At 41.1% G+C, this 27,472-nt stretch overlaps 1 protein-coding gene across 10 annotated transcripts in view; it reads left to right on the forward strand.

Moving 5' to 3' along the window:
- ptk2bb (protein tyrosine kinase 2 beta, b) overlaps nucleotides 1-26,581 on the forward strand; it is a 119,598-nt gene extending 93,017 nt beyond the window's left edge. For 9 of the 10 annotated variants that reach the window (XM_062034307.1, XM_062034308.1, XM_062034303.1 and 6 more), the window contains 9 exons: nucleotides 2,340-2,399; nucleotides 2,482-2,607; nucleotides 2,695-2,847; nucleotides 3,061-3,096; nucleotides 4,763-4,787; nucleotides 5,868-5,902; nucleotides 15,411-15,545; nucleotides 15,656-15,736; nucleotides 26,175-26,581. In XM_062034307.1, the coding sequence (XP_061890291.1) occupies nucleotides 2,340-2,399; nucleotides 2,482-2,607; nucleotides 2,695-2,847; nucleotides 3,061-3,096; nucleotides 4,763-4,787; nucleotides 5,868-5,902; nucleotides 15,411-15,545; nucleotides 15,656-15,736; nucleotides 26,175-26,393 (870 nt within the window). In that variant the 3' untranslated portion in view covers nucleotides 26,394-26,581. The remainder of the gene's footprint in view (nucleotides 1-2,339; nucleotides 2,400-2,481; nucleotides 2,608-2,694; nucleotides 2,848-3,060; nucleotides 3,097-4,762; nucleotides 4,788-5,867; nucleotides 5,903-15,410; nucleotides 15,546-15,655; nucleotides 15,737-26,174) is intronic. The other variant, XM_062034312.1, reaches the window with a different exon arrangement.
- Nucleotides 26,582-27,472: the final 891 nt, after the last annotated feature.

Here is a 27,472-nt window from a genome sequence, read left to right on the forward strand (position 1 = left end):
AGCGCTTTTCTACCTTCAAGGCACTCAAAGCACTTTGACACTATTTACACATTCACACACACATTCACACACTGATGGCGGGAGCTGCAATTCACGGCCCTAACCACAACCCATCAGTAGCAAAGGTGAATTGTCTTGCTGAAAGACACAATGGACGTGACTAGGATGGCAGAAACTGGTGGTCCGCAGGCCCTGTGTAGTGCAGTGATTCTCAAACTGTGATACGGCACACGGGCTCCATCTATTCCAGAGGTGTCAAACTCATTTTAGACCTGGGGGCCACATTGAGAAAAATATACTCCCAAGTAGGCCAGACAGGTATGATAACTTAAAAATAAAGACAACTTCAGATTGTTTTCTTTTTTTAAAAATAGAACAAGCACATTCTGAAAATGTACAAACCATAATGTATTTTTTTTTTTTTACACTTACATGTTGCGGTTCGTAGTATTCTATCTTTATTTGTCGTTATTTATACTTTCTGAATAAATTATGATAATGTTCATCAGTCAACTCATCTGTGTTAATTTTCAATCTATCAAGATAAAAACAATTATATAAAAATCAAATTACAGGATGTTATGGATGTAGTTTGCTCATTTTCCTCGACTGGTGCACTAACATCATATGGTCAATTTTTTTTTACATATGTAGCTTAATCTACAAAGATACAAAGAATTGCTTTTGCGACATCTAGTGGACACATTTAGACAGCAGTTTCTTTCATTCAAAAATTTCGGCTCATATAGGGGGTTCTATTCAAGTCTTTTTTTAAATACAAAAGGCGCACCGGATTATAAGGCGCATTAAAGGGGTCATATTATGATTTTTTCAAAATTTAAAACATTTCCTTGTGGTCTACATAACACTTAATGGGGGTTCTTTGGTCAAAATGTTGCATAGATGTTTTACAGATCATCTTCAAGTCACTTTCTGACAGTCGCTTCAGGATGCGCCGTTTTGTGTGCGGTCTTATTTACGTGGCTCACCTTCGACAGCGTTTTCTCATCTTTGTTGTAGCAGTGTAGCGTGCACTTCTTCCACTGGGAGTGGAAGAAGTGTCAAAAGATGGAGCTAACTGTTTTAATGACATTCAGACTTTACTTAAATCAACAACGGAGCAGCATCTTCTCATCCGTGGCTCACAAGTGCAACAACGCCGGAAATGTGTCTCGTGAAAAACCGTCCGACCAGAACTCTTAATAACTAAAGTTCCGTGGGTGAATAATGTAAACTCACTACACTGGTATGTTTTAGCGCTTTCATAGCGAGATATAAGTTAGAACTTTACACTACTTTATATTAGAAATGGCAACCACAGATGGTGAATATCCCATAACAATAAGATAGTGAAAAAGAAGAAGCTTATGACTACGGCATCGGCACCGACTACAGTGGCGGACTTGCACAAATTTTCAGGACTTATGCAGATCTCAAATACACATCAGCAGGTACCAGAAGGTAATAAAAGTTGGTTTTGCACAATATTGTGAAACCAAACGCCAGATAATATGTCTGCTAATGGGTGCCATTTTGCGTTCCTTATACATAGTAATACTTGTATCTCTGACTACGGTAGCCGTAATGGGCCGACAATCCATGAAGCGGTGCGGCTTCAAAGTCACACTAAAACCTTTTGACAGATTTTTTTAGTGCCGTGTGTAATGTTCTTTATTTTCAATGGAACATTTAAAGTTTCGGTGTTGTTTACTGGCGTCATGTTGCAGTCTACACGTATCTCTTATGTGTGACTACTATCTACTGGTCACACTTTTCTACACCATGTACCAAATAAAATTGCTTTGAGGTTGGAAAGCACAACTATAATTATTCCATAATTCTTATAAGGCGCATTGTCGAGTTTTGAGAAAATGAAAGGATTTTAAGTGTGCCTCATAGTCTGATAAATATGGTATACAAATTAGAAATGGTTGTTTTCCCCACATAGGAAATCTAAGTTGAATGATTCTGCAACATGCTTCATTTGGAAATTGCATTTGAATAGTGCTTGTTTTCAGAATAAAATACTTATTTCTCTCTTTAAAGCCCTGCTAGTTTGTAGATATACAAACTTAATTTAGGATGTTTTATCAAGTAAAATAAATTAGCTGCATGGACAGATCATTTCACTAGTTTTTAGTATTTTTTTTCCTAAAATCTAGTCCTTTTGGTTTATATTTTGTAACCTCTTTTTCGCAGTGTAGAAATACGATATGAGCACATACGATAATATCTGTGATAATAATGTTAACCGTGATAGTGTTGGTCACAATAACCATGATATGAAATTGTCATATTGTTATCCCTAATTTCATGCATACCTCTTCCTTCTCTTGAAGCCTTCAAGGAAAAAATCTGGCCGCATTGGAAACACTCTCAGCATCTGCCTACACATTCAGGTACAAAATTTCATCACAGGTTTGAATTCCATTCTAAATCCAGCTTTGATTATATAAATATGTTTTGTTTTTGTATACACAGCAGAACGGGGCCTGGTGCGGCAGCTCTCCTGACCTGGCCAGTCTCAGGGAATATCAGTCCCCTGTGGACTCCATGAACTCCACCCTACCGCTGCCTCTCAGGTCCCCTCGTCGTCGCAGCATGGGGGTAAAGACGCTACGTTATGGGAGATACATTGTGGTTATCTGCAACTATACAGTTCTATTTTTTTATTTGTATATGATTGTCTCCCAGGAGAGCGAGTTTCCTATGTTGGAGCCCAACAGCCGCGAAAACGCTCAGCGCCTGTGGCGCAGTAAGCAACAGCAAATGCACGCCACCCTCCGCAATCAGAAAAAGGAAATGGTGGAGGATGAAAAGTGGCTGGAGAAAAAGGAGAGACTCCTGGTGGGGAATAGTGCTATGCTAAGTTTTGTCAACCCGCTGTCTCCGTCCCTGTGTACCCCCAATCCTGACGCCAATGCAGCCTGGGGCAGTGTCATCCCCTTCGCTCGCTCCAGGCATCCCACTAGTCTTAAAGTCAATGTCCCCATGCTTACTGTTCCAAAGAGAGGATCCATTTCGCTTTTCTATAAAATGAACCTGCCTGTTCTTTTGCAGGACCCCTTGGGACCAGAAGACCTCTCTCCTGCAGTGGTAGGAGTCCCCCTTTAAGTCTTTGTATGCCTACAAAACCCAAAATCAGTGAAGTTGGCACGTTATGTAAATCGTAAATGAAAACGGAATACAATGATTTGCAAATTTGCAACATATATTAAATTGAATAGACTGCAAAGACAATATATTTAATGTTGAACTGAGAAACTTATTTTTTTTGTGTGCAAATAATCATTAACCTAGAATTTAATGGCAGCAACACATTGCAAAAAAGTTGGCACAAGGGCATTTTTACCTCTGTGTTACATGGCCTTTCCTTTTAACAACACTCAGTTAACGTTTGGGAACTGAGCAGACCAATTTTTTAAGCTTTTCAGGTGGAATTCTTTCCCATTCTTGATTGATGTACAGATTATGTTGGTCAACAGTCTAGGGTCTCCGTTGTGGTATTTTACGCTTCATAATGCGCCACACATTTTCAATGGGAGACAGGTCTGGACTACAGGCAGGCCAGTCTAGTACTCTGCACTATTTTACTAAGAAGCCACGCTGTTGTAACATGTGCAAAATGTGGCTTGGCATTAAGCAGGGGCGTCCATGAAAAAGACATTGCTTGGATGGCAACATATGTTCCTCCAAAACCTGTATGTACCTTTCAGCATTAATGGTGCCTTCACAGATGTGTAAGTTACCCATGCCTTGGGCACTAATACACCCCCATACAATCACAGATGCTGGCTTATGAACTTTGCGCCTTTAACAGTCCGGATGGTTATTTTCCTCTTTGGTTCGGAATACACCACGTTCACAGTTTCCAAAATCAATTTGAAATGTGGACTCGTCTGACCAAAGAACTCTTTTCCACTTTGCATCAGTCCATCTTAGATGTTGTTTGGATGAGTTTGGGCCCAGCGAAGCCGGCGGCGTTTCTGAGTGTTGTTGATAAATGGTTTTGGCTTTGCATATTAGAGTGTTAACTTGCACTTACAGATGTAGCGACGAACTGTAGTTACTGACAGTGGTTTTCTGAAGAGTTCCTGAGCCCATGTGGTGATATCATTTACACACTGATGTCGCTTTTTGATGCAGTACCGCCTGAGGGATAGAAGGGTCTGTAATATCATCGCTTACGTGCAGTGATTTCTCCAGATTCTCTGAACCTTTTGATATTACGGACCGTAGATTCTGAAATCCCGAAATTCCTTGCAAAAGCTCGTTGAGAAATTTTGTTTTTAAACTGTTGGACAATTTGCTCACGCATTTGTTCACAAAGTGGTGACCCTCGCCCCGCCTTGTTTGTGAATGACTGAGCATTTCATGGAGGCTGCTTTTATACCCAATCATGGCACCCACCTGTTCCCAATTAGCCTGTTCACCTGTGGGATGTTCCAAATAGTGTTTGATGAGCATTCCTCAACTTTCTCTGTCTTTTTTGCCACTTTTACCAACTTTTTTGAAACATATTGCAGGCATCAAATTCCAAATGACCTAATATTTACAAAAAATAAGAAAGTTTACCAGTTTGAACGTAAGTATCTTGTCTTTGCAGTGTATTCAATTGAATTTAGGTTGAAAAGGATTTGCAAATAATTGTATTCTGTTTTTATTTACGACTTACACAACATGCCAACTTCACTGGTTTTGGGTTTTGTACTTACCCTCTTCAAACATCATCTTAATGTCTCTTTTTATCTTGTCTTTGCAGTCCAAAGCAGAGGAAGCTGAAAATGGTAAAAGCCTTAAGAATAAATATATTTTAGGAAGAGGATTTATCTGTGTTGGCCCTGTGATGAGGTGGCGACTTGTCCAAGGTGTACCCCGCCTTCCGCCCGAATGTAGCTGAGATAGGCTTCAGCACCCCCCGCGACCCCAAAAGGGACAAGCAGTAGAAAATGGATGGATGGATGGATGGGATTCAAATGGCCCCATTTGTCACGGTTCACATGAAACATGACCAATTGGGGTGTGTGCACTATCCACTTTGGTCACCAGATAGCAGTAGAGTGTTGAATAGCTTTAAATGTGTTTTGTGACAATTCCAACTTTGACCACAGCGTCAGTTACTATGTTGAGTGGCGCTTTCCATATTTTTATCAGACTGCATTGCAAAATGATTAACTCCACCAAAGAAGGTGTATATATCCCTAAATTCCTTGCAATAGCTGGTTGAGAAAGGTTTTTCTTAAACTGTTCAACAATTTGGTCACGCATTTGTTGACAAAGTGGTGACCCTCGCCCCATCCTTGTTTGTGAATGACTGAGCATTTCATGGAATCTACTTTTATACCCATTCATGGCACCCACCTGTTCCCAATTTGCCTGTTCACCTGTGGGATGTTCCAAATAAGTGTTTGATTAGCATTCCTCAACTTTATCAGTATTTATTGCCACCTTTCCCAACTTCTTTGTCACGTGTTGCTGGCATCAAATTCTAAAGTTAATGATTATTTGCAAAAAAAAAAAAATGTCTTAGTAGCATATTCAACTGAATATGGGTTTAAAATGATTTGCAAATCATTGTATTCCATTTATATTTACATCTAACACAATTCCCCAACTCATATGGAAAGGGGTTTGTAAGTTTATAGCTTGGTAGCACATGTTTTAATACAGACAGAGATTATTAAGTTACATTAACTAGCAAGGCCAAGGAAAAGAGAACATTTGAAGGATCTAATTTTGAAAAATATCATGATCATTTGTAATATTTTGGCTGTTTGTCTAAATAGGATGAGCAAAATAATAGATCATTAGCAGTATTGTAAATAGTGTTAAAAATGTGCATTATTATCTATGTTTGTTTCCCACAGGTCCGCCACACAAGCCTCCGAGACTCGCAGCACAGGTAATCACAGCAAAGTACTGTTTACGCTAGGGTTATATAGTATACCGGTACTGGTATAGTATCGCGGTACTAATGAATTAAAAACAGTACTATACTCTGTTTAAAAAGTGACGGCGCGTCGTCACCTAATTACATTGCTGGTTTTGCAAGCAGAGAAGCATGTTCGGCAGCGCACAATCACGGAGTACTTACAAGCAGACACAGTGTGTAGACAGAAAAGGGAGAACAGACGCATTTTGGCTTAAAAAATAACAATAAAAGTGAAGCTATAACACTGAAACGTCCTCGGGAAGAGGTGCTTTAAGACATGGCTAGCTAGCTAGCGGAAAACGTTCATCTGCAGTGTTTTAGCTACTTCTAAATCACTAATCCTCGCCTCCATGGCAACAAATAAAGTGAGTTTCTTACAAGTATCATCCCTGTAGGACGAGGAATAGCTAAACATGCTTCACTACACACCATAGGAGGATACAATAGCTAACAGCAAGCTAGCACCCCTGAATGTAAACAAATGCCATGGGTGGATCTACACCTGACATCCACTGTAATGATACCAAGTACAATAGCGTATCCAGTCGATACTACTATGATTCAGAGGTGTGGACTCCAGTCACATGACTTGGACTCGAGTCAGACTCGAGTCATGAATTTGATGACTTTAGACTCGACTTGACAAAATGTAAAGAGACTTGCAACTCGACTTAGACTTTAACATCAATGACTTGTGACTTCACTTGGACTTGAGGCTTTTTGACCTGACAAGACTTGTTACTTTCCCCAAAACCCAAAGATTAAAAAGTTATTCGGGAGCGCTCAATATCTTTCATTGTGTACGTGTGTGTCTGTCAGCGTGTGTCTGCCTGTCAGTACAACATCCAATCAAATTAGATCCACGTTGTTTACATCTCACAGCATTCATCCAATCAAATTGCAGGACAACCAACGAAGAAGAAAGTGAGGAAAAATTATGCCAAAAATAGTTTCATTCGGGTATTAAACCTACTAGTTGGTCAACAAAAAACGAATTGCAGTATGCAAAACATGCGGTTCGAAGATAACAGACGGAGACGCAACAACTTCCAACTCCGTTCGACATTTGAAGTTGCACATAGAACTGTAAGTTTTGAATGTAAGCTAACGTTTATTGGCTAAGTAACGTGACTTTTATTTGCTGTGTAGTTAAATCAGTGAGGCTGTAAACTCACTGCTAACGTTATAACCACAGACATCTTATAAGGAGACGCAGCATCGAGCGCTACTGCCTACTGGCGCTGACGAGACGCGGGGCCGCCCTCTTGGAGTGGTGATCCGCTCCACTCAGTGCAATTCATTTGGCAGTAGCAATGCATTTAATTAATCTTACCTCACTGAATACCACTGATTTTCACTTGTTTTTTGTCATACGTGTAGCTATGATAAAGGACACATGTTTTGGAGTGTTTTATTATACATAATTTGCTTAACAGTAATAGAATATTCTTATATGCTATAAGTGACCAGATGTCCGAGATCAAAACTGAGCAGTATAAGACAATACTTTCTTAACAGTATAATTGTAACAAGCCGGATGAAATAGCCTCTGTTTTTTCCTGACCGAACGTATAAATAATATATACGTTTGCATATGTATGTATGTCTGTATATATGTGTGTATATACTGTATATGTATATGTATATATATATATATATATATATATATATATATATATATATATATATATATATATATATATATATATATATATACATATATATGTGTGTATGTGTATGTGTATATATATATATATATGTATGTGTATATGTGTATATATACTGTATGTGTATATCAGTGACGTGCAGTCAGTGGAGGCAGGTGAGGCGGGGCCTCACGTGCCATCATGGAAAGAAAAAAAATGAAAAAGAAAAAAAAAAAATTAAACTGTTATATGTATCCAGTGATTATACTATAAAGTTATTGTAAAGTTAAAGTTAAAGTACCAATGATTGTCACACACACACGAGGTGTGGTGAAATTTGTCCTCTGCATTTGACCCATCCCCTTGATCACCCCCTGGGAGGTGAGGGGAGCAGTGGGCAGCAGCGGTGCCGCGCCCGGGAATCAATTTTGGTGATTTAACCCCCAATTCCAACCCTTGATGCTGAGTGCCAAACAGGGAGTTAATGGTCCCATTTTTTTATAGTCTTTGGTATGACTCGGCCGGGGTTTGAACTCACAACCTACCGATCTCAGGGCGGACACTCTAACCACGAGGCCAGTGATTTTCAACCAGTGTGCCGCGGCACACTAGTGTGCCGTGAGAGATCGTCAGGTGTGCCGCGGGAAATTATTTAATATCTCCTAATTTGAACCATTGTCGGGTGCCTGCTGTAATAAAGTGCGGCAGATAATGTAATACTCTTCTATTTCAGTAGGAGGCAGCAGAGGGCGATATACCTGTAAAGACAAGCGAGGTAGGCTGCGCGACACGTGACACTGACAGTGTGGGATCGCAGCAGGAGGAGGCGAGCAAGTGACAGTGATGGAGAAGTTTTTGAGAAGGGAAAATGTAAATGCCGGACAGGGTCCTGGACAAAATTCTGACCCAAATGAAGGCCCCAGTATGAGTGGTCGACAAAATAAAAAAGACAAGACGGTGAGCTCGAGGCAATACAGCGAAAGCTATCTTTCATTTGGATTTACTTTCACCGGGGATGCGACAGCACCGACTCCGCAGTGCTTGGTGTGTGGTGAGAAGCTATCCAATAGCGCCATGGTGCCAAGCAAGCTTAAACGCCATCTCCAAACGAAACACCCTTCCGTTCAAAACAAGCCGATGGACTATTTTGTACGCTTACGTACAAACAATGAGAAACAGGCAACTTTTCTGAGAAAAACCACAAAGGTAAACGAGAGAGCCCTCAAAGCTAGCTACCTTTTGCTGAACTCGTAGCTAAATCAAAAAAGTCCCACACTGTGGCAGAAACATTAATACAGCCAGCTTGTAAAGCCATCGTAAATGAGATGCTCGGCCCTGACGCGGCCAAAGAGATCGCTAAAGTGCCTCTCTCAGATAACACAATTGCCAGACGTATTGATGATATGTCTGCGGACATCGAAACTATTGTTTTGGAAAAGATGCGCATCTGTAAGAAATTTGCCTTGCAAATTGATGAGTCGACGGATATTAGTGGACATTGTCAGCTCTTGGCCAACGTGCGTTTTGTGGATGGAGAAGCCATTAAAGAAAACTTCCTATTTTGCAAGACACTGCCAGAAAAATCAACAGGAGAGGAAATATTTCGGGTCACGTCGGAATATTTTGACAAAAGCGGGCTTTCGTGGGAAAACTGCACAGGTGTCTGCACTGATGGAGCCACAGCCATGGTCAGGCGCGTCAAAGGCTTCGTAAGTAGGGTCAAAGAAAAAAACCCGGATGTTATTGTTACGCACTGTTTTTTGCACCGTGAGGCACTCGTTGCAAAGACCTTACCAGCAGATCTAGCTCCTGTGTTGGATGATGTTGTGCGCATAGTGAACTTTGTGAAGACCTTTGAAATGTCGCTTATTTGCGTCTTTGTGTGAGGAAATGGGAGCGGAACATAAAGTTTTTTTGATTGATTGATTGAGACTTTTATTAGTAGGTTGCACAGTGAAGTACATATTCCGTACAATTGACCACTAAATGGTAACACCCGAATAAGTTTTTCAACTTGTTTAAGTCGGGGTCCACTTAAATTGATTCATGATACAGATATATACTATCATATATACTATCATCATAATACAGTCATCACACAAGATAATCACATTGAATTATTTACATTATTTACAATCAGGGGTGTGGAGGGGGGGGGGGGGGGGGTACGGACATCAAGTAGTGGACATAGAGAGAGAGAGAGAGAGAGAGATCAGAAGGCATAAGAAAAAGAAAAAGTATCTGCATTTGATTGTTTACATTTGATTATTAGCAATCCGGGGAGGGTGTTAGTTTAGGGTTGTAGCTGCCTGGAGGTGAACTTTTATTGCGGTTTTGAAGGAGGATAGAGATGCCCTTTCTTTTATACCTGTTGGGAGCGCATTCCACATTGATGTGGCATAGAAAGAGAATGAGTTAAGACCTTTGTTAGTTCGGAATCTGGGTTTAACGTGGTTAGTGGAGCACCCCCTGGTGTTGTGGTTATGGCGGTCATTTACGTTAAGGAAGTAGTTTGACATGTACTTCGGTATCAGGGAGGTGTAGCGGATTTTATAGACTAGGCTCAGTGCAAGTTGTTTAACTCTGTCCTCCACCTTGAGCCAGCCCACTTTAGAGAAGTGGGTAGGAGTGAGGTGGGATCTGGGGTGGAGGTCTAGAAGTAACCTGACTAGCTTGTTCTGATATGTTTGGAGTTTAGATTTGAGGGTTTTGGAGGTGCTAGGGTACCAGGAGGTGCATGCATAATCGAAAAAGGGTTGAACGAGAGTTCCCGCCAGAATCCTCAAGGTGCTTTTGTTGACCAGAGAGGAAATTCTGTAGAGAAATCTCGTTCGTTGGTTAACCTTTTTGATTACCTTGGTTGCCATTTTGTCACAGGAAAGGTTAGCCTCTAGAATGGAACCTAGGTAGGTGACGTCATCTTTCCTGGCGATGACACTGTCACCTACTTTTATGTTGAAGTCATTGACTCTCTTAAGTTTGATGTGGGACCCAAACAGGATGGATTCTGTTTTACCCAAGTGGATGGATAGCTTGTTGTCAGCGAGCCAGGTGCAAGTTCTACAGAGCTCAGCACTGAGGATTTTCTCCACCTGTGACTTGTCCTTGTCTGATACCAGCAAGGCAGAGTCATCCGCAAACAAAAACAATTCACAGTCGCATGCCGATGACATGTCGTTTATGTATATTAGGAACAGTAAAGGTCCCAATATACTGCCTTGGGGGACTCCACAGCTCACCGAGAGGGGGGGGGGGGGGACACGGTGCCGTTCACCTCTACCACCTGCTCCCTCCCCTCCAAGTAAGACTGCATCCAGCTCCAAGAGGTTTTGTTAAATCCGATTGCTCTGAGCTTATACTGTTGTATAGCGTGGTTAACGGTGTCAAAGGCCTTCTGAAGGTCCAGCATGACCATGCCGCAGTATTTGCCCGCGTCCACCTCATGTTTGATGTGGTCGGTCAGATAGAGAAGGCATGTGTCAGTGGAGTGGTTAGTTCTGAAGCCGGATTGGAATTTGTACATGAGTTTATTAGTGGCAAGGTAACTATCGACCTGTTCATAAACTATTTTCTCCATTACTTTCGAAATGGAGCTGAGAATAGAAACAGGTCGGTAGTTGCCAGGTTCCAATTTGCTTCCTTTTTTAAAGAGGGGAGTTACTCTTGCTATCTTAAAATCTTTTGGTACTTGGCCTTGTGTAATTGATAGGTTTATTATGTGCGTGATGATCGGGGCAATGATGGAGGCAGAGTCCCTGAGGAATCTGGAGGGAATATTATCAAGGCCGGTGGCCTTGTTAGGGTGGAGCGCGCTCAATTTTTTAAACACCTCATCAGCTGTGACCATTTCTAATTTGAAATCATCGTTGGATACTCCTAGCTTTCTGTAGAAGGCTTTAATGTGTTCTACACCAAAGCGACCAGAGTGGTGGGACAGCTTGTTGACAAGAGTTGCGGCTATGCTGGTGAAAAAGATGTTAAGTCTGCTAGCTACCTCCATTTTGTCTGTAATGAGGGAGTCACCCTCCTTGATGCTGATGTTGGTGAGTCTTGTTTTAAGTTTCTGGCTGCAACCAGGAAGCTGGTTGTTGAGAATTTTCCAGAGCTCACGTGGCTTATTCGTGTTTTCCTCTATTTTGTCGTTAATGTAATTTTTTTTTAAGGATTTAGTCAGGTTGGTTGACTTATTTCTTAATTTATTGCATTGCTTTTTGAGAGTTGAAAGGAGTAATTTGAGGTTGATATTATTGGGTTGTTTATCTACTTCTGTTTTACATTTTTGGTATTCAGAGTATTTCCTGTCTCTGTCTTTTATGGCAGCTAATAGGTCCAAATTCATCCATGGTTCCGAGCGGGCTTTGATCCTGACTGTTTTCACGGGAGCCATGTCATTTAGTATCTTTAGGAATGCCGTTTTGAAGCGATCCCAAGCGACATCGACCAGGTTGCTCGCGAGCACAGGGGACCAGTCCCACTCATCTAATTTTAAATTGAAATTGTCATTGGAGTATTTTTTGAGGGATCTGGATTGGGCTGTTATGTGGCCATTGGCTTTAGGTTTAGCTATTTTACGGGTGCAGAAGGTTAGATAGTGGTCGCTAAGACCACAGATCATGACCCCACTATTTTTTATTTTAGGCCGGTCTGAAGTGAGAATGAGATCTATGGTTGATTGGGTGGAATCACACACCCTTGTGGGTAGCGCTATTAGCTGGGAAAGACCGTGCAGATTACAAAACTTGCTGAAGGATCTGAAGACAGGCGCATCTTTGCGTTGAATATCTGTGTTCAGATCCCCAGTTATAATTTTCTCCATGTTGTCTGTCCCCGCCAAGCATTCTTCCAAAGCCCCATAGAAATCACTCTGATTAGGGGGTCTACCGGCTTAGCGTTTTTAAATTTGATTTCCGCCCACACAGATTCCAGGTCATTGTGATTAAGATCAGTGCGAGTTATGTATTTAATATCCTGGTGAATATACATACAAACGCCCCTACCGTGTTTATTCCTATCCTTTCTGATAACCGAAAAGTTTTGTATTTCTATCTCTGAGTCAGAAATACTTTGATCAAATTTGGTTTCAGAGAAACACAAGATTTTTACCTTCGTGTTGAGGAACATTTCTCTGATTTGGTCGAGTTTGGCTCCAGAGAGGCTGTTCACATTAAGGTGGATGATGTGTAGTCCACTGGAACCAAAAAGAGCATCAGAGTCCGCTGTGTTGTGGTACTGACCAGAAAAATTGTTGGTTATTATTGCTGTTGCAGTTGAAGAGCAAGGAGAGAGAGGAGAGAGAGAGAGGGGCATATTGATCGTCCTCCAGGTGAAGGGGGAGGGAGAGAAAGGGGGAGGGGAGGGAGAGGGAGGAGGAGGCCAGGTAGGGTTGCTGGGGGATGGGTTTGGTTTCCTTTTGGCGGGCTTTTTTGAAGACAAAGAGAACGAGAATAACGAAAATGTTTGTGTAAAGGCGCCTCTAAATCCTGTGTAAGCCGCGTCCTCGACCGTCCGGGACCCGGGAGAGGTCGCGTGGACCCCCGCCATCTCGTGCAGTTCCCCGCAATCACCGATGTCTGGGTCGCCGTCCACCGCAGCCGCCGCGTCGTTCACCGCCGCTGAGTCGCTGCCTTCTCTGATGACCGGGTCGTCCTCCACCGCCGCCGCCGAGCCTCCGACCGTGTCGATGAACGGGGCGAAGTCCTCCGCCAAGCCGCCGACCGCTGGAGCACAGGTGAGCTTGAGCTGAGATGAGCCGGTAGCCGAGTTAGCTTCGATGGGGACGCTAGCAGTAGCATTGCTAGTCTTCGCCAGTCGGGACAACATTAACCGTGTTGCTGCAGGTCCAGGGTTGAGTTCAGTGTCTCCTGATAGTAGAAGTAATAGTAGTATTATTGACTTTCTGTCCATCCTTCCAGTCAGGGGCATGTTTCTTCTGCCTCGATGTGCAGACAAGCACGATGCTAACACGTTAGCTCCAAAGCCAAGGTGCTTCGCCGATGTATTGTCGTGGAGATAAAAGTCACTGTGTATGTCCATTTCGCGTTCTCGACTCTCATTTTCAAGAGGGTAGAGTATCCGAGGAGGTTTAAAATATAAATCCGTGATCCACAGTAGAAAAAGGAGGAAGTGTGGGATAATCCAAGCAGTTGTTTGGATTCCCGATCGGGAGCGAAAGAGGGTGCGACCGCTCATCTCGGCAAGTGTTATTGCTCCACACGGAGGTCCGGTTGCTGTCGCGCGGCAAAGTGCTTGCCTGTGTGTATGAGCTGCGAGAGGAACTTAAAGTATTTCTGACAAACGAGAGGTCCGATTACTCAAAGCTGCTTGCAAGTAATGAGTGGTGTGCAAAGCTGGCATACCTGGCTGATATATTTCATCATCTGAATGAACTGAACACACGGATGCAAGCCCGAAATGAAAATCTGCTTACAAGCACTGATAAAATGAATGGATTCCGTTTGAAGGTGCAGCTCTGGCAACAACATGTGCAGCGTGGCAACCTTGAGATGTTCCCATTCACCGAGAAACTGCATGATGGCAACACTGCTGCAATGTGCGAAGTGATTGGCACACATTTGAAAACTCTTGAGAAAAAGTTGTTATTTTATTTCTCTTCAGCCTTCACAGAATGCCTTGACTGGGTCAGGGACCCATACAGCTCAGCATCCATTGCTGGTAAGGACATGACTTTAAAGGAGCAAGAGGAACTCATTGAACTGAAACAAGATCGGGGTTTAAAGCTAAACTTTGCTGATCTTCCTTTGGACAGTTTTTGGTTATCTGTTGCCAAGGAGTTCCCCATTCTGGCCAACAAAGCCATTTTGACATTGCTCCCGTTTTCAACCACATAACTATGTGAGCTGAGCTTCTCAAGCTTGACTGCGATAAAAACTAAAAACAGAGAGAGACTGAGAGCTGTTGAGGAAGAGCTTCGTGTGTGTCTTTCTACCATTTCTGCCAGGATATCCATTTTGTGTTCATCGAAACAGGCCCAGGTTTCACACTAGGTGAGTATAAATACATTTAGAAACTATATTATTAACTATATGTGTGTTAGAGTGTCATTTTGTGTAATTTTGGTTGGTGGTGTGCCGCAGGATTTTGGAAATGTAAAAAGTGTGCTGCGGCTCAAAAAAGGTTGAAAATCACTGCACTAGGCCACTGAGTAGTAATTTTCCATTTAACTTCACCAGTTTTAGATGATTTTTATTCAAAATCGCTGAATTTTCACATTTGCCGTTCAAATACTGAGAAGAGACGGTGCGGTGATCACTGCGTTGTGCCTCAACATGGATTGCGGACTCTGCTAACTGCTGGCCTGCTGTGTAGTGAGAACGTATTGCTATATCAATTATATTATACATTTCCATAATTTAGTTAGCTGAGGTATATAATGTACAGTGTATTTTGTCAACAACTGTATGTGTGTAAGTATTTCTTGTGCTGAGCAATCATAAAACTGCTGCGAAGACGCACTGGCTGAGGCTCGCAGTAATCCCGCCTCCTGGTGGTAGAGAATGCACTCCCGCCGTAGAATGCACCCCCTGGCGGGAGTGTTATATCAACTAAAGCCCACACTTAAACTTTCCAACTGCAAGATTGAATCTATTTAAAAAAGTTATTTAATAAGAAGCCAAAAAGTGCAAAACCAATAATGTTCGTGTTGGAGGAGTTGTGAATGACTGCAGGGCCACAACATTAGGTACACCTGCAGACTGCAGCACGGATTTCATATTTCATTCATTCACAACTCCTTTGGTTTGACAAATGTAACTTTGACATACTGCCCCCTTTATCTGTGCTTTTCTGCAACATGTTATGCTGTTCTTGCCCAGCCGGCGCCCACAGCCGAGCTGGACCGCTCTGACGACAAAGTATACCACTACGTTATGGACCTGGTCAAAGTGGTGGTTCAGCTCAAGAACGACATCATGAACATGCAGGCCGACGAGTACATCACCGTTGTCAAGGTGCATATCATGTCGTGTACTGTTGTTTTTATGCTGTGTGGACATTTTTCAAGGTGGTTATAAAGTGTAAAGTGTGCCTTTTAAAGTGATGTATCGCTCTCTCCTCGCAGAGTGTGGGGATGGCCTTAAGGGATCTGATTGGCAGTGTGGATGACATACTGCCCTCTCTGCATGAGTCTGTGCGGACCGAGGTATCAGCTTGTTTTTCACATTACATATAATGGAAATATGAATCATTTGTTCCAGCGCCAAACCGTGGCCGCAATTAAATATTTATATTTATTCAATGTTGTTTAAGTCATTCCCTCCGGGTTTTTGTGTTTTTTGTGATTGCAACTTTTTCAGAAAGTCGCTGCAAAATTACGATGTTTTGATTTGATGATTTTTTTTGTGATTTTATTTTTTTACTTGTGATTTTATAAATCAATGTTTTAAGTCATTGCAACATTTGATTTGAACAAAAATTGGGAAAACAATACTGTTTTGACGTTTTACTCGTTTTAGATCGCACTTAAAAGTAGACACTAAATCAGGCGTGGCGAACTTGTTTTCATGGAAGGCCACATCGCAGTCATGGCTGCCCTCGGAGTGCCGCTGAATGTAATAATATAAAAGTATAATCGCCTCATTCTATTATTGCCTATGCATTTGGTTATTTTATTTTTGTACGTACAAAGTGATGGATAACTTGCTTTGAAATCGTAAGTCAAGGTGAGAAGCAAAGTATTTATTGTTATTTTTACAAGCTATCATATGGTATATAACAGGCCAGGGCCATTATTTTGACTCAAGCGGCCACATTTAGAGAAAAAAATGTGTCTGGGAGCCGGTATATCTATTTTTAGGAACACTAATAGAAAAAACCTCACAATAATGGCTGATTGAATGTGTTGCGTCGACCAGCATTCCTCCAATGGGGAATTAAAATTGCTAGTCTCTCCCAGATTATTTTTATGGCAATAAGCTGATGTTTATATTCAATCAACAGGCAGCAGTTGGTATTTTGTGGTTTATTCTCCAAGCTTAGAGGACAAACGTGAGACCAATCCAGCACACCAGCGTTCCCCAGCCCGGTCCAGATCGGTCTAGCTCGGTCTCCCCTCAAAACCCCGGAAGTCCCGTGATCTTCCCTCTGTCCCTCGCCCCCACTCCCTTTGTTTAGACTACTCCGAGTTATCTCTACTCTGACACATTCCAATCTAGAAGGCCAACACCTTACTATGAGACTCAAAAGAAGGAAGAATACTAGCTATTCTTTATATGACTATAGGAGTTTAGAAAGAAGTAACACTTAAATATGGATATGATTCTGATCTGCTTCCAACAAGTGCTAAAAAACATTATGACAGACCGCCTTAAAACACGGAATGGATTTTTTTTTTTTTTTACTGAATGTACATGAAAATAAAGAATGTTGGATTTACAATATTAACTATGAACGATAAAACACTGAATATTGACAACATATGAACGTCACACCACCTCTTGATCAAGATATTTTATAATCAAGCGAAAAGCAACAAAAATGCAACAAACACAGCGAAATATAAACGCTAAGGGTAAAAAACACAAACCCACCTACAATATCACTAAGCTTTAGAAAATCTCCTTCCGCGTCTGTCCCTGACACCCGCATTTCAGGCTGACCTCTGTGGAAACGCTCCACACTGCTTGGTGCCGCGTCTGAGCTGCTGTGACTTAGATTACCATAGTAACTAATTAGATTACCATAGTAACTAGTATATCGTGCAAAAGCGCAGATTCCCACCATTGAAATACTTTGTATAGTTCAAGACTTACGGTAATTTGAAAACATCACTGCACATCATTATGGCAGCTACAGTTTCCATCTTAAAGATCAAAAAAAATAATTTGGGAATGTTCGGCGGGCCAGATTGAAAAGTTTAACGGGCCACATGCGGCCCCCGGGCCTTAATTTGCTCAGGTCTGGTATATAATAATTAGGGGTGCTAAAAAATGTTTTTCATCACATTCGAATCCCGATTTGTGTAGTAATTTTAAAAAATCTAATGTATTTTTATTTTTTTGACAAATTAATTGAAAAAAAAATTACATTTTAGGCCATGTCTATGCTTACTTGGTGCACGTATGTGTCATACGTCAGCAACCAAAAGGAGGTTTTGTAACATGTAAGCTGTTTTGTTAAGGTAGTATTATACCAAATAATAAATTGCAAAAATCTGTTTGAATCGAGTATCGTGTTGAATCGAATAACGATTATGAATTAAATCCTCACCCCAAGAATCGGAATCAAAAGGCGAGGTACCCAACGATTCATATGTATGTATATATATATATATATATATATATATATATATATATATATATATATATATATATATATATATATATATACTGTATATATGTTTATAAATCAAAGTTTAAAACATATGAAATTTTATGTATGGGAACAATGAAAACATTTAGTAAGAAAGATGAAGTATGCACATTATTCTCAGGCATTCGCGGGCCACATTAAATGACGTGTCGGGCCGGATCTGGCCCCCGGAACTTGAGTTTGACACATGTGCACTAGATGGTAGTAAAAGCTCATTGTGAAATTATTGTGCAGGTTTAATTATCCATAACTAGTAATAATAATAATGTATTACAAATACAGAAAGAAGTACCACCAAAGTCTTCTTTATCGTCCGCTGTGTGCATACATTCTCTGTGTATGTTTTACAGTACACTTGAAAAGTGTCACATTCATTTATGTTCCAACACATTTACATCCGCAAAATAGGAGCACTTGTGACCTGTTGAGAGTGATTTTTGATAGTTAATGAGAGATGATGCATTATCATCACTCTTCAACAGCTCTGTCATATCAATGTTGCCTTTTTTCTAGGCCAGCATTGCAAATGAAAATCTGTTTTTTTCTTATCTTGGATAAATAAAGATTTAAAAAGTTAAAGTTAAAGTACCAATGATTGTCACACACACACTAGGTGTGGTGAAATGTGTCCTCTGCATTTGACCCATCCCCTTGTTCATCCCCTGAGAGGTGAGGGGAGCAGTGGGCAGCAGCGGTGCCGCGCACAGAAGTATTTAACTACTAATGCATGTAAACTGTGAAGTCAGCTTGCCGTGGTTTCATAAATGTTTGTATACTTCATTACCTAGATGGCTCAGTGCACTGGTGTCAAACTCAAGGCCCGGGGTCCAGACGTGGCCCACCACTACATTTTATTTGGACCTTGAAAGCCTGGAAATAATATGCATCAATAAAGTACTGTAACATTTCTAACAAAATGTATTCTTTCTTTCTATTGTGGGAGAAAAAAAATACATGTACTCCATGTAATCGCATATTATGTTAACTTAAATATTGTCTAATTATGCAAAAATATATTATCAAACATTCAAAGCATTTTTAAAATATAAATAAATAAATAATAATAATGATTTCTAAGCGAGTTATCCATCAAATTGTGCAATGTGAAAGTAGCAATAGATTTCATGCTAAAATTGTGAAATTTACTGTGGTTTTTACAGCCTTTTTCTCTAAATGAAAAACTGTACTTTTTTACTGTAATAAACTCTGGTGCCGTTTTGGCATTTACACTAATACACCGAAAAATCTACAGTTGTTGATTTGCGGTAAAGAAAAAAAAAAAGAAAAAATGGCAGCTCAGGTGCCAAAATTTTACTGTAAAATTGCAGCTTTTTTTTTATTTACAGTAAAAAAAACAAATGTAAATTTTACTGTAAAGTTCTGGAAACTGAGCTGCCTTTTTTTTAATCATAAAAACAGCACTACTGTTTTCCATTTACAGTAATAAACACTACATTTTAAGGTGAAATTATGGCAATTTACCTTTTTTTTTTTACATTTTGTTTTTTAAAATCTACTAATAAAACTGTGTAATAATAGTATTCACTGTTAAAAAAAAGGCCCACTGGGGCCAAACATAACTGCGATGTGGCCCACAGTGAAAACGACTTTGACACCTCTGGCTTATATATATATATATGTCATAGACAGGAACTGGAAGTAGCTCTGAGCTATGCATGAGGAAGACAGTTGTGCTGTTTGATCGATATAGAGTTGATATTTTGTTGCATGTTGCTGTTCCTGCATCATCTCACAAAATTTTGAGTTTTAATGTTTGAGATCCACTCAGAGACAAATTAAATTAGCGAAAATAACGCTGTTTGGCCAAAATGTGCGGGGAAGTTGGACGTTGGACAATGTTGCAAGGTTGACCATGGTTCACAGGGATTTTATGAATTGCCATGAACTGGCGCAATTGTGACATCGCAAAATCCTGGAGGGAAAGATAAGTGTTAAAAGAAGTTAACCACTATGCCCTGGCCTCACTCGGTCTGGTGGTTTTGTTTGCTCCCATGCAACAAGTTACGCTCTCGTTTACGCTCCTTGTCTGTATTGGTTCTAGCATCTTTTGACTACCCTTTTTGTTTTCCGTACCGTGGGCACCGCGCAGCATATTTTGTCTGCAACTAAAATAAATAATTTCTTCTAACCTGCAAGCCGCTTCCTGACATCCCTCTGCATCTTGAAAAGACGACCTCTGGCATCACAATGCCTCGCCAGCGTAACAATTTATGTGTAAAGGATATCACAACATGGGGTCAGGAACACTTCAGAAAACCATCCAAGTAACATCTTTTTCATGGACGCCCCTGCTTATTTCAGCAAGACAATGCCAAGCCACATTCTGCAAGTGTTACTACAGTGTGGCTTCATAGTAAAAGAGTGCGGGTAAGACTGACTTGCCTGTAGTCCAGACCTGTCTCCCATTGAAAATGTGTGGCGCAAAATAAAGCCTAAAATACGACAACGGAGACCCCGGACTGTTGAACAACTTAAGCTGTACATCAAGCAAGAATGGGAAAGAATTCCACCTGAAAAGCTTCAAAAATTGGTCTCATTTCCCAAACGTTTCTGAGTGTAGTTCAATCAATCAATCAATGTTTATTTATATAGCCCTAAATCACAAGTGTCTCAAAGGGCTGTACAAGCCACAACGACATCCTCGGTACAGAGCCCACATACGGGCAAGGAAAAACTCACCCCAGTGGGACGTCGGTGAATGACTATGAGAAACCTTGGAGAGGACCGCATATGTGGGTAACCCCCCCCCTCTAGGGGAGACCGAAAGCAACGGATGTCGAGTGGGTCTGACATAACATTGTGAAAGTCCAGTCCACAGTGGATCCAACACATCAGCGGGAGTCCAGTCCACAGCGGGGCCAACAGGAAACCATCCCGAGCGGAGACGGGTCAGCAGCGCAGAGATGTCCCCAACCGATGCACAGGCTAGTGGTCCACCCGGGGTCCCGGCTCTGGACAGCCAGCACTTCATCCATGGCCACCGGACCTATGCAACTCCCCCTCGCAAGGGACAGGGGAGAAGAGGAGAGAAGAAAAGAAACGGCAGATCAACTGGTCTAAAAAAGGGGGGTCTATTTAAAGGCTAGATTATACAAATGAGTTTTAAGATGGGACTTAAATGCTTCTACTGAGGTAGCATCTCTAACTGTTACCGGGAGGGCATTCCAGAGTACTGGAGCCCGAATAGAAAACGCTCTATAGCCCGCAGACTTTTTTTTGGCTCTGGGAATCACTAATAAGCCGGAGTTCTTTGAACGCAGATTTCTTGTCGGGACATATGGTACAATACAATCGGCGAGATAGGCTGGAGCTAAACCGTGTAATATTTTATACGTAAGTAGTAAAACCTTAAAGTCGCATCTTAAGTGCACAGGAAGCCAGTGCAAGTGAGCCAGTATAGGCGTAATATGATCAAACTTTCTTGTTTTTGTCAAAAGCCTTGCAGCCGCATTTTGTACCAACTGTAATCTTTTAATGCTAGACATAGGGAGGCCCGAAAATAATACGTTACAGTAATCGAGACGAGACGTAACGAACGCATGAATAATGATCTCAGCGTCGCTAGTGGACAAGATGGAACGAATTTTAGCGATATTACGGAGATGAAAGAAGGCCGTTTTAGTAACACTCTTAATGTGTGACTCAAACGAGAGAGTTGGGTCGAAGATAATACCCAGATTCTTTACCGAGTCTCCTTGTTTAATTGTTTGGTTGTCAAATGTTAAGGTGGTATTATTAAATAGATGTTGGTGTCTAGCAGGACCGATAATCAGCATTTCCGTTTTCTTAGCGTTGAGTTGCAAAAAGTTAGCGGACATCCATTGTTTAATTTCATTAAGACACGCCTCCAGCTGACTACAGTCCGGCGTGTTGGTCAGCTTTAGGGGCATGTAGAGTTGAGTGTCATCAGCATAACAGTGAAAGCTAACACCGTACTTGCGTATGATGTCACCCAGCGGCAGCATGTAAATACTAAAGAGTGCAGGGCCAAGAACCGAACCCTGGGGAACTCCGCACGTTACCTTGACATAGTCCGAGGTCACATTGTTATGGGAGACGCACTGCATCCTGTCAGTAAGATAAGAGTTAAACCAAGACAAGGCTAAGTCTGACATACCAATACGTGTTTTGATACGCTCTAATAAAATATTATGATCGACGGTATCGAAAGCGGCGCTAAGATCAAGAAGCAGCAACATAGATGACGCATCAGAATCCATCGTTAGCAATAGATCATTAGTCATTTTTGCGAGGGCTGTCTCCGTAGAGTGATTTGCCCTGAAACCGGATTGAAAAGGTTCACAGAGATTGTTAGTCACTAAGTGTTCATTTAGCTGCTGTGCAACAGTTTTTTCGAGAATTTTGGAAATAAACGGAAGGTGGGAGACCGGTCGGTAGTTTACCATGAGGTCAGGATCGAGGTTAGGTCTTTTGAGCAGAGGATGAATAACCGCTTTTTTGAATGCTAGGGGAACAGTGCCGGAGGAAAGTGATAAGTTTATAATATTTAACACTGATGGACCTAATAATACAAACAGTTCCTTGATAAGTTTCCCAGGAAGTGGGTCAAGTAAACATGTTGTTTGTTTTATCCCACTTACACACTGTAATAATTCCTCTAATGTTATTTCATCAAAAATAGAGAGACTATTTTGGAGGGCAGTGTCCGTCGTATATACAGTCGTATTTGTGTTAATAGAGCCCAGTTGTAGCTGGGATGCGTTGTCTTTAATCTCCTTTCTAATGAGTTCAATTTTCTTATTAAAGAAATTCATAAAATCATCTGCCGAGTGGGTGGAGCTACTGGGAGGAGTCCCTTGTTGGGTTAGCGATGCTACTGTACTAAACAGAAATTTAGGATCGTTTTTGTTGAGGCGGATGAGATTTGAGTAGTATTTAGCTTTAGCTAAGGTAAGCATGCGTTTATAAGTTATTAAACTATCACTCCATGCTTGATGGAAAACCTCAAGTTTAGTCGCGCGCCATTTGCGTTCCAGTTTTCTACATGATAATTTATGAGCTCTAATTTCTTCTGTAAACCATGGGGTGCGCCTTTTAGGGGCCCTTTTTTGCTTTAGCGGTGCTATACTATCAATAATTTCGCGCAAGGCATCATCAAAGTTGTTAGTGAGTTTATCAATAGAGCCGACATAATTTGGGAATGGTGCTATTACCGAAGGCAGTAGGTCAGCAAGAGTCATCGTTGTGGCAGCATTAATGTTGCGGCCGCTATAGCAGTTATTATTATTATTAGCTTGTTGACAAAGAGTCAAAACTTCAAATTTTATAAGGTAATGATCGGACATTACTTTAGTATATGGAAGTATCATAACTTTGGAGGTGGTGACACCCCTGACAAGCACTAGATCTATTGTATTACCGTTGCGATGCGTGGGTTCATGTATTATTTGTGTAAGACCACAGCTATCAATTATGGTTTGGAGCGCCACGCACTGAGGGTCCGATGGGGTATTCATATGGATATTAAAGTCCCCCATTATGATTATATTGTCGGCGTGCGTCACTAGATCAGCAACGAACTCTGAGAATTCACTGATAAAGTCCGAATAGGGCCCAGGGGGGCGGTAGATAACAGCCAGGTCGAGAGGTAGCGGTGTGACAGACCTCATAGTAAGCACCTCAAACGATTTATATTTATTATTTAGGTTAGGGGTAAGGTTGAAATTTTCATTGTATATTAGTGCGACACCCCCTCCCCTTTTAAGAGGGCGGGCAACATGCGCATTCGTATAGTTAGGAGGAGATGCCTCATTGAGCGCAAAAAATTCGTCCGGTTTGAGCCAGGTTTCGCTAAGACCAATGACGTTAAGATTGTTGTCTCTAATGACCTCATTAACCAATAACGCCTTGGGAGACAATGATCTTATGTTTAAAAAGCCCATATTATAGGTATTGGGCTGTTTTGACGAGTTTTTGTTAAGATTATCCGTAGTGGCAATATTAACAATGTTGCGTTTATTATGCGTAGTGCACTTTAAATAGTTTCGACCATATCTAGGAATTGATATGACGGGAATTTTCCGATTGTTTGCTTGGTGCTGCAATAGACTGGACATATCATAATTTGCCACCTCAGTAGAATGCATGTCCACCCCTGACACAGACACAACAGAAAAAACATTATGTGAATTGTGTATTATTCTAAGAGAATTGCTATGCGTACATGGATTATCCAGCCTGGCGCTGGCTAGTTCTAGCTTAACTGACTCCTCACCCGGACTAACAGACATTGTAATTGCCTGTGACCGGGCTTGCTCTAGTGTAGTCTGTCAAGTGAGACTTAAATAGTAGTCTATGTTTCTAGACAGGATGATGGCGCCTTCCTGGTTAGGGTGAAGGCCGTCTCTCATCAGCAAGCCTGGTTTGCCCCAGAAAGAGGGCCAGTTATCAATAAACGTTAGTCCCTGCTGCCTACAGTAGCTAGACAACCACTTGTTAAGCGAGACTAATCTGCTATATCTCTCATCATTGCCTCTCGCAGGCAGGGGGCCAGAGACAATTACTCGATGCCTGGACATCTTTCTGGCGAGATCACAAGTCCTGGCTATGTTTCTCTTTGTAATCTCTGACTGTCTCATTCTAGTGTCATTGGAGCCAACGTGTACAACTATATTCGCATAATTAGTGGTGCGATTAGCCTGTCGTACGTGTTTACTAGGCCTGTTGCGAGTTAGCTCCCTAAGATTAGCTTCAATGTCAGGTGCTCTGGCCCCGGGGATACACTTTATTGTGGCTGGTTTGCTAAGCTTTATGTTTCGGGTGATGGAGTCCCCTATAACTAAGGTGTGGTGCCCGGTAGACTGGGGTGTAGGACTAGCTAAAGAGCTAAATCTATTATGCGTCTCAACCGGTACACCGTAGCTTGTAGGCCGCTTAGGACTGCTACAAGCTGGGCTAGTTAGCTCGCTACAGCTAACGCTAGCAGATGTGTCCGCAACATCTAAAGTTACGACATTACTCTGCTCTAACTGGCGGACACGGCCCTCTAGCAGAGCCAACCTCTCCGTGAGTATGGTGCAAGACGCGCAGGAAGCCATTACTCACAGTGTTTTCTGTCACCGAGTGAAGTTCCTGCTGTCCTCAGGGAAGTGGTCGCGGTCTGTAGGAGTAGCTTCTTACTGACCGGCGCTGCCTTTCTCCGCGCTAGCTTAGCAGCTAGCTAGCTGAGGAAAGGGTGGTGGGACAGAGATCGGGTGATTTGCAAGTTAAATAGTACCACTAAAAATGTTTGAGAAGTGATAAAGAAAGCTGTAGAACAATTAAAAGCACACAGATAGAGCGCTATTTAGCTTTTTCGCAACAGCGAACAGACGGCGAGCAGTCACGCACGGTGAACCGGAACCGGAAGTAGTTAAAAGGAAGGGCCATGTACAATGGTAAAAAATGCCCATGTGCCAACTTTTTTGCAATGTGTTGCTGCCATTAAATTCTAAGTTAATGATTATTTACAAAAAAAATTAAGTTTCTCAGTTCGAACATTAAGTATCTTGTCTTTGCATTCTGTTAAATTTAATATAACTTGAAAAGGATTTGCAAATCATTGTATTCTGTTTTTATTTACCATTTACACAACGTGCCAACTCAACTGGTTTTGGGTTTTGTAAAATCATTAAAAGGTCTAGCTTTAAAATCATGCGACAACGCATATTATAGTTGGCAGGTAATGTTAGCGTTAGCTCTTAAGTGTTAGCAGTGAAGTCACGTATAATCTCTAAAGTTTGCATGTTTTTTTCATCTAAAAAGGGGACCAAAACTGCCCTTTTTAAATAAAAAGAAGAAAAAAACGACAAATTAAATAAAGGTGTCAGCAAAATACCTAACAAAAATGTCAATTAACTGATTAAATAGGTAGAATATATTTATTTAAATGTACATTGTTAACCATATTTTTTCAAATCTATTGTTTTAAACATTTGACTTACTGAAATCTTACTCATGACAAAAAAAAAAACATTTAGAATGACTAATTATTTGAATACAATTTACATTGAATATATACTGCTCTATAAAATAATAAAAAATATTTATTTTACATAGTTTTTTTGAAGTCAGCATTTATTAGAGACCATTAATGGAGTATATTCTGGGTTTTTTAAGATTACCTTTTTGCTGATTATCTGGGTGTGTTTCTTCTCCCCCCTCGTGAGGCGTTCAGGGTCCAAATACATTTTCTTTCTCAATTAAGAAGAAAAAATGTGTTGAGTTGAAAATCTGCTCCCCTTTTGCAGATCGAGGGTACCCAGAAGCTGCTGAACAACGACATGAGCGAGCTGATCAGAAAGATGCATCTGGCGCAGCAGAACGCCATCACGTCCCTGAAGGACGAGTGCAAGAAGCAGATGCTGACTGCGGCGCATAACCTGGCCATGGATAGCAAGAACATGCTGGACGCCGTGGACCAGGCCAGGGTCAGGGCGGACCTGGCCAAGCCTGTTGCTCAGACATGAAGTCATCCAACGTCAATCATTCTTGTTCCTGTTTTGGTTACGACAGCTGTACATTCTGTATGTTGATGCTGTACATCTTTAGGGGAAAATTTAGGCATTATTATTATGCCTTTTGATGATATTGAGAATGTTTCTGCTTGTAATTCAAATGCAATAAACATAAAGGTGTGTCTAAGTCAAATGAGTGGTACAGTACACGAACAGTTAGGTTATGTTAGTGATGCAAATAGTCAATAAATCATTAACAATTACAAGGGGTTAAATACAGGTGTTTTAATTGATATCATTGATAGAATCCTCCTTCTAAAATGAGCTGATGCGCTAAATATTCAGTAAGAAAATGTACAAGTATTCCTAAAACCCTCCTGTTACTGCATAATAAGAAACATTGTGACATGTTACGCAACAATACATGGAAACAATTTTTTACCTACCGCATTTTTCGAACTATAAAACACACTTAAAATCCTTTCATTTTCTCAAAACTCGACAGTGTGCCTTAATGTACGGAACAATTTTGGTTGTGCTTACCGACCTCAAAGCTATTTTATTTGGTACATGGTGTAATGATAAGTGTGACCAGCAGATGGCAGTCACACATAAGAGATATGTGTAGACTGCAATGTGACTTAAGTAAATAACACCAAAATTGTATAAGTTCCATTGAAAATATATTGTGATGATCCTTTGCCCAAATCATGTTTTTTTTTAGTTTAAAGGCCTACTGAAAAGATTTTTTTTTATTTAAACGGGGATAGCAGATCCATTCTATGTGTCATACTTGATCATTTCGCGATATTGCCATATTTTTGCTGAAAGGATTTAGTAGAGAACATCGACGATAAAGTTTTGGTGGCTGATAAAAAAGCCTTGCCTTTACCGGAAGTAGCGTGACGTCAGGTTGAAGGGCTCCTTAAATTTGCACATTGTTTACACCAGCAGCGAGAGCGATTTGGACCAAGAAAGCGACGATTACCCCAATAATTTGAGCCAGGATGAAAGATTTGTGGATGAGGAACGTGAGAGTGAAGGATTAGACTGCAGTGCAGGACGTATCGTTTTTCGCTCTGACCGTAACT

The sequence above is a fragment of the Entelurus aequoreus genome, linkage group LG23, assembly GCF_033978785.1.
Source record: "Entelurus aequoreus isolate RoL-2023_Sb linkage group LG23, RoL_Eaeq_v1.1, whole genome shotgun sequence".
In the NCBI taxonomy this organism is placed as follows: Eukaryota; Metazoa; Chordata; class Actinopteri; order Syngnathiformes; family Syngnathidae; genus Entelurus; species Entelurus aequoreus.